The 11083-nt window shown below is 45.1% G+C and overlaps 1 protein-coding gene across 6 annotated transcripts in view; it reads right to left on the reverse strand.

Annotated features, from left to right (window-relative positions):
* Positions 1 to 11070, reverse strand: part of CKAP5 (cytoskeleton associated protein 5) — a 51933-nt gene extending 40863 nt beyond the window's left edge. For 4 of the 6 annotated variants that reach the window (XM_071558501.1, XM_071558500.1, XM_071558499.1 and 1 more), the window contains exons 1-3: positions 10978 to 11070; positions 854 to 945; positions 120 to 313 (exon numbers count right to left, since the gene is read on the reverse strand). In XM_071558501.1, coding sequence (XP_071414602.1) covers positions 120 to 313; positions 854 to 910 — 251 coding nt within the window. In that variant the 5' untranslated portion in view covers positions 911 to 945; positions 10978 to 11070. Of the gene's footprint in view, positions 1 to 119; positions 314 to 853; positions 946 to 7199; positions 7267 to 7516; positions 7536 to 10977 lie in introns of those variants that run through there. The other 2 variants (XM_071558498.1, XM_071558497.1) reach the window with 2 other exon arrangements.
* Between the last annotated feature and the right edge of the window lie 13 nt (positions 11071 to 11083).

Consider the following 11083-nt stretch of genomic DNA (forward strand, 5'->3'; position numbering starts at 1 on the left):
CAGAGATCAGAATTGTCAGTGGCCACTGTACACTTTATGTGCAGCCTTTCTCAGAGAGGCACATGAAAACTGTCCTAACAGCTTGAGAGCAGCAAGAAAAGGCTACTAAGGCTACTTACTTTCCAGCTACATGAGCATTTTCAACATAAGCAAGTGCTGCTTCCAGTCCTTTCAGCTGAGCCACTGCATTGGAGTCTGTCACAAATTTCTTTATCAATCCAAGATACTTGGACCACTCGGGACTCTTTTCATCTTCTATCTTCTGGAAGAGCTTAAGGGCTTCTTCATAACCATTTAATCTGGCTTTCCACAGCTAGAAGCAGAAATGGGACATTTAAATGTTGTGCTAGTACAAACCTTAACTCACCAATCTCACAAAGTTCTTCAATGGTATTTGAAAGCATGGTCATCAAGCTGCATCTGCAGACTTCTCTTCAGTGTCCGTATGATTAATATGCAGCAGGACAAATAGTTGCTTTTCTCCCGCCAGGCATGATCTGGATATAGAGGTGCCAGTCTTCCCCCTGCTCCTCAAAAGTTCTAACAACCACTGATGAGGAGGTGGGAGCCCAACAATAGTTTCAGATACAGATGAGTGATTTCTCCACGTGAATGACCATACTGATCTTTCACACACAGGCTTATGCCACACAGAATATAATGCTACTAAAACCTGTGCAATAAAGGTTATTCAGCCTCTGGGTTGGACAGACTAATGCAGTTCCAGGCCTGTTAATATGCAGGCCACGTGGCTGTCAAGATTCCCTAACCATGGAGATCCAGATAGAGAGGCACTACAGAACCACCACAAGCAAAGATATACAGCAAGCCAAATCCAGACAGGATTTCCTACCTTGTGTTCACATTTTTGATCAATGGGCAGTTTCATCCACTCACTGTCGTCCCCCATTGTAAGTCAGGCTCTCTCTACAATTACAGTAATCCCTGTGGAGACAGGGACAAGTTAGAAAACAGAAAAATACATGCTGAGTATATGCATACTTGTACCTAAAACCCCCACCAAATGAACCAACCAACAAAAAAGGACAATTCTGTAGCAAATCTCATTGCTAAAATGCAACCCAAGTTTGTAACTGTATTTAGATACACACTACAAAGACCAGGCCACTATTTTGTTAGCCCTGTAAAGCTACCAGAAGCCATTAAAGATTAGAGAGCAGCACAATTTGTAGTATTTCAGATATCAAGTTGTGAAAGTTTTAGCAAACAAAGAAGCCATGCAGAATATAACCTCATCTAAGCTTGAGGAGGAATATATTATGATTAAGGCACTAAAAGGAAATGAGTTCCCATCAACACTAGAAAACTGACTCTTCCTGACACGTGCTTTCAGCAACAGGTGCCGTGAATCAGTGTCAAAAAATAATCGGGTGCTGGTGTAAGGACAGGCATTGTAACAACTTTACAAACAGCACAACTGAAACTAACAGTGACTGTGAGAAGAACAAAACCCATTTACTGCCTTAACTCTAATGTAGCCAGTTTGAGCAACTGTCAACAAGAGTTCAGCGTCTTGCCATGGCTCAAATCCTTACTCCTTCAAGTGCTCTCCCCTTTCCCCCTATCCCTGTGATTAAAATAAGAACACTGACCATTAGGGTATGAGAGGAAATCTCAGGCTAAATGCCCATCTCAGACATGGTACAATGTAACCTGACTGCTCAGAGAATAATGAGAGAACATGCCTGACACAGGGAGGTCAGCAAAATGAAAATAGCAGCAGCACTAACAGGGTTCACAACATTATTTATACAAACAAAATCAAACCAGAGAGGGAGTAACATTGCAGCACGCTAGTTTGAATACACAAAGACCAAAACTCTATGAACTTGCCAGCATACACGATTTATCTCCAAAGGCATGTGAGTACACAACTCTAGCAGAATGCTCCTAACAGAAATTCAGCCCATGCCAGCAAAGCCCTATGTTTTAGCCTGCAAAGTATTTTACCTAATACTCCGAGGTTGTCTGCAGAAAATTAATCCCTAGAATAGGGGTGTAATTTCAGTGGGGATAAATTAATGTAAGCAAGTTCTCCAAAGCCTTCTGTCAGCCATACAACACTAACATGCAGCTAACTCAGTAGCAAAATTAGGCTAACAACAGCCCACAATAAAAACAGTATTTTATTCCTTCCTGGGATGAGATAGACAATACTTAAAAACATAACAACCCAACCTCCCAATAATTAAAAAAGGAAAACCAAAAGAAACACAAAGAACTCCAAAACCCTCACCAGTCACCAGTACATGTCCACAGCAAACTACACTAAGGTTACCTTAAATATTTACAAATTCCTCTGGATGTTAATATGGTTCTCAGTATAATTGCACAAACCTACTTATTTGCCCAATGGCAATAAAACAAAACTCAACGTCAGAACAGAAGCTGACTACATATATAAACAAGTGTATCCAAGCATTAGCACCGTTTGCCCTCCTCATTTCCCCGTCATCACAAACAGTAATGTGGCTATTTTTCTTGACATCAGCACAGTGGTACTGAGAAGTTTGCTTTTAAAGCAAAAAAACCCCAAAAACTGTTCAGTGGGTCAGAGAATTGTAAATCACTGAGAATGAAAGTATCACTCTGATCATTACATAAGAAGCAAGGATCCAGAGGTAAGGCTGACTAAAGCCCATTCTACTGTTATTTTCATTTCATTATCTTTTTTAATGTTCAACTTATGTGAAAAAACCCAAGCTCTGGGTCATACACTAGTCACACCATTCCTCCATGTCAGGAATTGACAAGAAAAAGGTATTCTGAATTAAAATAACAATGAGGATAACACTTGAGCTTTGAAAGGCCATACCAAAACCAAACAATCCTAAGAGGTCAAAAGGGCAAGTGAATTACTAGACCTTTTTGCATCCAATTCCATCAGCCTTTTGCAATGGATCCTGCTTTCATCTGTTTAAACCCTTTTGAAGTTCTACTGCTTTCATTTTCTCTGCCTGAAGCTCTCAGCTGGTCTCTTATCCTCTCCTTCAGTCTACTAAGAGGGTTCAAAATTAAATAGAAGTCAACAGTCTCTTAATTCAAATTCAATGCACTTTACCAATTAAAACAAACAAACAAAAACCCCCTAACAAACCAAAATGCACCCCAAAACAAGTGCCACCCTACACTCAACAGCAAGATACTCATGGCAAACATGGAGGTGAGGGATAAAACAGATCTAGCTCTGATTGTGATGATTTGTCTCCAAAAGCAAAAATGAGATGGCATTCACATGGGAAGTTTTTCAAACAGCCCACCTAGGAAAGGATGCAGGAACAGCCCAGTGTGAACATGGTTGCAGCAGCAGAATTCACTCTGTTGCTCAAGTTAACTCAGCAGTCAAGTGCCATGAGAAATGATGCAGCTTTGCCATTACTAACTGTGTTGGCATCAGGAACACCATCAACTTAATGCACCACTACAGAAATAACGGAGCACTCCCTCAGTGTGGATGCAGACAATGCAAGCAGATACAGTGGTCTCTTCCCAAACTCACACTTGGCCAAGAATGAGCAGAGTGAATTGCACAGGGAAGTGGGGGTAGTTCTCAATCTGAATCAGAAATGGGGATGCAATTCAAGCTACTGCCTCTCCATCTTGTTCTGTTGGAAGAACGCACAAGGAACCAAAAGAAGGGCAATAGTTATTCTCAAAGAAAACAGAAAGAGGAAGAAAGCACTAACACACCTACCAGCAGCAGAAACACCACGATAAAACTGGCACCTGTACTAAGACAGATCCCCATTTACACCTCGTTCTTTCAGAAAACTAACAGAAGCATGAGCTCCCTACTTAAAAAATAAAAATAAACGTTTCTTTCTCTCTAGAAATCTGTCCTGTCAAGAGAAAAAAACCTTACTGTAGGACAATGACTACCTTACTATAATCTTCAAATCAGTTCAAATCCTAAAGTTAGGAGCAACTCTATTAATAAGGCTTGTCCATTGCAAGACAGATACTGATTTACAATTATTTTACCCTTACACATATATAATAGTTCAGTGCCACAAAACACAACCTCATGTTTGTAAACTCCAGCAACGCATTACAGAACCTGGAAGAAAAGGGTCTAGGATTTCCCTTCCTAGCATCACAATATACTCAATTCGGGAGGGAACACATAATGGGACAGACAGGAAGGGAGGGAAATGACTAGGAAACAGTTTCACCTATTTTTTTTCAGTCTGGTCAACTCAGTTTCCCTACTATTTTTAGTAGTTAACATCTACAATGGTTACTTCAATTACAAAACGGGTTGTCACCTTCTGCTCAGAATCTGACATCTATAAATAGTGGTAAAATTATACTCCTCCCAGTAATTTACAAATCTCCTTAGAGGAGACAATTTCTGAGAAAGTATTCCACAGTCAGAGGGAAAGCTCCTTCTTAAACATCCAGTCTTTCGAGCTTCATGACTGCTCATGCCTGTCCTAATGCCAAAGATTTTGTCCTGTCCACATCTTGAATAAAAGACTGTTGTTCCTCCTTTCAATTAAGTCACTGGGTTCTGTATGGTAAGAACTTTTTTCTTAAAAGCTTGTTTGCAAAGACACAAACCCCAAGTCATTACTTCAACATACAAACAGCAAGTGGCTTCATTCCACGGTAACCCAGCTAAATTCTGTTATTACTGGTGAATCTGCAGCAATGAAGAGTCTGACCTACATAGCTGCTTTGTTACCACAACTCAGAACAAACAGAGTTAAGTCTTTCAGTACCAATATTCATTTTGGTTGAAATCAGAAAACAAGACCTCTGAAGTGACTGAACCACTAAAGTAACTTTTGTGAGAGACATTTGTTATTAAAGGCATCAACACAACATTTCCCAAAGCAAGTCAGCTGACAAATCGGCAAAGGAGATGAATAACAACCCCCCCTGACAGTTCTTGGCAGGGTAAGGTTTTATATTATGGAGCAGTGAGAAAATGAAGACCACAAAGCAAAGAATAGGATCTTTCAAAAGGAGATCATGCAAAAAGTGTCAAGAGCAGAAAATATTTACAGGGCAACACATATGCAATAATTACAAAAGTAAAATTACCAACTGAAAATAAGTAAGTTTGGGAAGCAAATTTATCAACACATTTAAAGACTGTGTCAAAACATAAAAGTTTAGACTAAACATGCACCACTCTGAACAGCTCCTACTCAACTTCTGAGTAAATGCTTTTCCTGCTACAATTTTGAGGGCTGAAAAGCATCAACCTTACAACTTACAGCACTAAGGAAAATCTTTACGTTATAAACGTTCTGAAGTGTGTTTTCTTTTGAAGCCGTACATTCATCACCTACCACTGTATGTTGCTGGGCAGTGCCAGTTCCAGACCATTTTCTACAGAAAATGTAGAATGGCAAACTAGGAAGCCATTTCATGCTAAAAACCCCCAGACGTTTATTGATACTGAGTGTCTACTCCCTATTCACTTTCACCTATTGAATATTAGTGTTGCACAAGAACAACATCAAATATTTTTGTATTTTAAAAGATTCTCAAAAGTATTAGTCAAGAGTAAGTTCTGAGAAATTAAGACAGGCCTTTTTAAAGGAAAAATCTGTTTGAAATATTCCTGTACAGTAGGGCACACACTTGGAGAGTACAGAGCTGGATGTCACAATTCAGATAAAACTATACTTCTCAGCAGACAGTTCTCTGCCAGTGCAGCTCCCAGTTTTCCTAGCAGAAAGATTTTTTTATTCATTTCATGGCAGTTTTGGGTAATATTTGCTCTTTGGCTCTGAAAAGAAGAAGTTTAGCCCAAGATGTTTTTTTCAATTTTGCCAGCCAAATCTTCCCATTAGATACAACATAAAGTAGTTCAGAAAAAAGGTTCAAGCAATCATAACACAGTTTTTTAAACAACACCTGGTCGCACTAAGTATTTTGGAGAACACACAAACCTAAGAATGACAGCCTAATCAGCCAGGGAAATACTGTGACTGCTTTAGTAAACTCCATATAATCAAAGGGAAAATTGAAGTTCAGCTAACAATCCTGAATTATGGATACCTACAAAAGCAGTGAAGAGACAGAAGATCATCCAGTAAGGCTGTAGATGTGCTTTTCAGATTCACTCCGCATATTTTTTGATGACAGACCAAAAAATAAGGTTAAAAACCCACAGAAGATTATTTGCTGCTTAGGCAATAAAAGTTCATAGAATTTTAAAAGCTGGTATTTTCAATTGATAGATGAATTAGGAGTTGCAAGACACTTGAAGAATAGCAAGACCTCAGACTAATGGGAAAAAAAAGGACAAATGCATGCTAAAAAAGTCATTTTGCAGGTTGTGGAGTAGATGGCAGCTGAGAGAAGCTACTGCTTCAGCAGGAATGAAATGCCATTCAAGAACACACTGCACTTAATTCTCTCTTGCCTGCTTTAGATTGTATGGCCTAAAACTCGGTGAAATTTTAATAGCACAAAAGGCAAGTTATTGGGAAGGTAAATAAATACTTGATTTCTCTGGAAAAATATGTTTTGATATAGGGTCTCTAAAAGTAACCAAGTCAATTTTTTTCCACACATCTAAAAGTGAGACAATGCAAAACAAACTGACCTTCTGTTACAGCTCAGAGCAAAGGCAATGCCTAACTGCATGGGTAAGTCTGGGGTGAAGCCAGTCTTATGGAGCAGAAAAGGGCAGAAGGGAAAAGGGCAACCCATGGGCAAGTCTGTGCACACTGACATAATTCTAAGGACGGCCGATTGGAGTGAAAGGTGTCAGTGGGACCGTGCTTATAATCTGCGAGCTCCTCCATCCCTCAAGGTGTTTACAAAACTCAGGCATGAAATTCTCATGTGATGTTCTTTAAAAGGACAGCCAGAACTGCTGATGAAGGAAAGCTCCCGCGGAGACATCACCAACCACGAGCTCCCTCCTTCTCCTAGCAAGGCTCCCTCCAGCACGGCTTCTCTCCGCAACCAGCCATCCCCAGCACGCTCCAGCCGCGCACCCCCTCCGCTTGTGCCCGCGGCGCTCGCTGCGCCCCCGCAGCGCGGAGACATTTCCCGTTCGGCGGGTGCGCGGCGCAGGCCGCGGCGGGGCACGGGGAGCAGGCCGCCCGCAGTGCCCGTCCGCCCGCCCGGCATTGTCTGTGCCCGCCGCCCCCGCTCCGCGGCCGGGCGCCGCCGCGCAGCGCCCGCGGCTCGGTCGGGCCTGGCCGGACACTCACCCTGACAGCTCCGGGCCGGCTCCCGGCGGCGGCGGGCGGGCACTGCGGGCGGGCGGGCCGGGCCCAGCCCCTCCCCGCCGCGGGCGGGGCTCGGGGCGCCGCGGCCGCACCTGGGCGGGAGCCGGCCCGCGCCGGGGCCAGACAAAGGCGGGCAGGGCAGGGCAGGGCAGGGCCGGCCTCGCCGCGCCGTGCCCGCCGCAACCCCGGGCACATCCCGCCCCCCGGTCCCGCCGCCGCGGAGCGGCTCCCGCAGGGCCGCCGAGTATCGTGGGCCGCCAGGCTGCCGTGCGCAAGAGTCACACCCCGAACGCCCATACCCGTCAGAACAATTCCGGCTCTAACAGAGCGAGCTGCGGTCGTACCCCAGCGGGCAGCAGGCGTTATGCAAGGCCACCAATCATCCAGCAATCCCTCACTGAAGTAGGGAGCAGTTCTGAAACCTGACAGGAGGGGCAAGGCCTGCCGTGAGGAAGGAGAAACAGTGCCTTCCAAAGGAGGTATGAACGAATAGCCTGGCACCGTACCATCCCCGCATTTCATGTTCTGCTGCGAGATGTGTAATGACAGCGCTCCAGTAGAGCTGATTCATCAGCAATCTCTCCAGCCCATCGTCTGACATTTTGAGATGCCTTTGCTACAGTGACAATAGCAACTGAAGAGGCTGGTATGGGGGAAACTGCGTCTCACCAGCCTCCTACTCAGAAAAGCATCAAGCCGCATGATGCAAGGCTGTATTTCTTCAGCCATCGTTTTAGCTAATTGAAGAAAGAAGCCTTTCCCAAACACTACCAGCACCAGCCATACTTCACACTGAATAACTGACCAAGCTACTTTTCCTACCACCTCATCCCTGTAACGGGGAGGCACAAACATGCACAGCAGCTTCTGCTTTTCAACATCTGACATTCACAGCAACCGAGCTGTCATAAGAGACAAGCCCAAATAATGTCTAAGTGCTCAAGTCAAGAGATTCCTTATTCAAAAAAGCTAGACCAGCACTGCCTGGTGCAAGGCAATGTTTAGTTTAAACACGAGGATTCAAGGCTTTCTCATGTCACTTCAAAACTGCACTCCTGTATCATGAACCACTGGAACAGCCTACAATAAAGCATTGGCAACAGCAACACTATATTAGATTAGACCACGTTGTCTTGAAACCAACCACTCTGCTACAGATGTAAATGGCTTTAATGCCATCCTGTTCTTGGCAGAAACTTGACAAACCATTTACGGCAAATAGTTTACAAACAAATTAGCAATATGAGTCTATAAGTGTCTTTTATAAACTATCTGCTGGTAGCATGGAACAGATGAGTGACATGAAGAAGAAAAAAGAGGAACCTGATGAGCACTGCCCATGATTTTGAAAACCTTAATTAGAAGGTTTACAGGTATTTATGTCTTTCAAGTGTCCTTCCCATCATACATCCTACACAACAAAATCCTCCAAATTAGATATGTAAGACAGACAGACAGTTATTTCCACTCCACCAAACATTCAGAGCAGTTTCTAATTGTATGTACTGTCCTAGATATTCATAACTGATCCCTAAAAAGGGGCAAACAGAGGTGCTACATTTGTGGATGACACAATCAGGGTAGCAAGAAAAAAAAGAAAAAAGGATTGACTGAAGGAGCATACAACATGCCAAGTGCATTTCAGCTATAAATTTATTACCTAACACACTCAGTGAAACAACATACAGCATTGCACTGAAATTCAGGTTTTCTGTACTGACTACTGAATGGAAACAGGACCTCTTCCTGTTTTAACAGACACCAGCATGAGAGCACTGGCCCCACCACAGCAGACCAGGTTTTCATGAGCAGCAGCCCAGCTTACATAACTGACCCATCCCAGGGAAAGGACAAGAACCAGCAACAAAGTTAAGTCCCACCAAATACAAGTCACACGTGTACAAGAATCTGCAATCACGTTCCATCACCACGTATTTCCTTTCTTGTATTAGAACATCAAGGGAAAAGTCTCCCATCAGTACAGATCTAAAGTGCTCTGAATAAGTCTTAATTTCCCATACTTCTAAAATTCAAATTTCATTTCTTTTTGTCAAGTTGTCACACAGTTTTCCCATGTCATAGGCCCCCTATTTAAAGTTCCTAACTGTGTTTTTGAGAATTATCTTCAATACATCTACAACAATTTATTCAGAATCAGTTTGCAGTACCTGAAGGCCATTTGCTATTGATTCTGCTTTGATGTTGCTCTCTTCACGTTGCTTAAATAGCTTAACTCTATCACAACTCTTGAAATAGGGGGGGAACAAAAAATAAAAAAAAGGTGTATCTATGAGTTCCAGGGGGGTGGGGGGGTAAGCTACCAAAACAGCAAAGCTGATCCTAAGGCAATAAACTCAAATCAAATTCTAACTTTCGCACAATCAACTGATCTAATGTTGGACACCAACGAGTCAAAACCATACAGACACCTTGCACCCAATCTTCTTTCTGAGTTGAGCCCACCCCCAAGTTTTAGTAATAGATTTTTGAAAGCATCCTGTTAGAATACTTCAGTATTTGAGACTCCCAGCATCTGGAAATATGCAGCGTTACAGTTTCAGACTAACAGATGTGTTCAGTGAAAGCCTATAGCAATGCTTTCTGCAATACACACGTAATACATAAGGAAGGTCCACCACAGCTGGTAGCCCAACACTCCAACAACTACTCGTCCCCTTGTCCCCTGCAGAACACAACAGTAACAGCACTGCAGCTCAGCAGAAGCAGCAGAAAATGCAACACTATATAGAAACTAAAGCAGCAGAAGAGAGAAGTTTCAGAACTATCTAATACACACCACACACAAATCACTTAGGAAACTGTAGCACGTAATTTTTTTCCTTAATTTTATTTTTGCAACAGAGTCCACATTTGCTTAAGTTGCACAGGAGTTTCATTCCTCGGTCTCTGCCATGCAAAACTTCATGCTCTCTCCCTGGAGAAGCTCTAAATTCAGAAGAAAAACCCCTTGCACATCAGCCTGAAAGCTACCGTCTCTGAAGAACCACAAGAATGGGGGAAATGGAGGAAAGGTGTGTGTGGGGAAAGGTGTGGGGAGGACAACAAGGGCCTCATACTTCTACCCAGTCTCTCTTCCCAAATCCTAGCGCGGATTCAACAGGAAGCACCGCCCGGCGATTCAAGACCCAACACCTGCACCCAACACCAGAGCTGCAGAAATAAATATGAGCTCGCGCCGTTCGCTTTAAGACTGCAGTTGCCTCAGGGAACGCTTTCCTCAGGACATTTTAGAGGGGGCCCCGATCCCGCACGCGGCCTCGGGGGCCAGAAGGCGCCGATCCGCACATCTCTGGAGGGGCGTGGGAAGGGGCCGCGCTCCTTTGCACACCGGCCCCTGAACCGTCCCAGCGGCCGCCTCCTGGGCAAATCCCCCGCGGCAGCGCCCAGGCCCACGGCAATGGCCGGATGGAGGCGGCCCCCGCCCGCCCCAGCGGACCGAGCGAGCGGCCCCGCCGCGCCCACACAGCCGGCGCAGTACAGGCCGCGGCCTCCGCCGCCACCGCGGCCCTCACCCCGCCAGGCCCCGCGGGCGGGTGCCGGCGCAGCCCAGGGTCCCGGGCCGTCCCCGCGGGAGAACGTTCCCGCCGCTGGGGCTGCGCCTCCGCCCGGTCCCCGGGAGAGGCGGGGAGGCTCAAGCCCGGCGGTGAAGGGAGGCCCACCCATCCTCCCGCAGACCCGGGCAGTTGTCGGGGCGGGATTGGGGCTCCTCGGGGAAAGGGACGAGGCCGGCGGGTCTCACCTGGGCCCCGCGGGTCGGGTCCGGTCGGGTCGGGCGGGCCACGGTGCGCCGGCTGCTCGGCGGGGTTTGAAATCGCCAGCACCGCCCGCACCTCCCAGTGTCCGCC

Source organism: Pithys albifrons, chromosome 6 (genome assembly GCF_047495875.1).
Source record: "Pithys albifrons albifrons isolate INPA30051 chromosome 6, PitAlb_v1, whole genome shotgun sequence".
Lineage (NCBI taxonomy): Eukaryota > Metazoa > Chordata > Aves > Passeriformes > Thamnophilidae > Pithys > Pithys albifrons.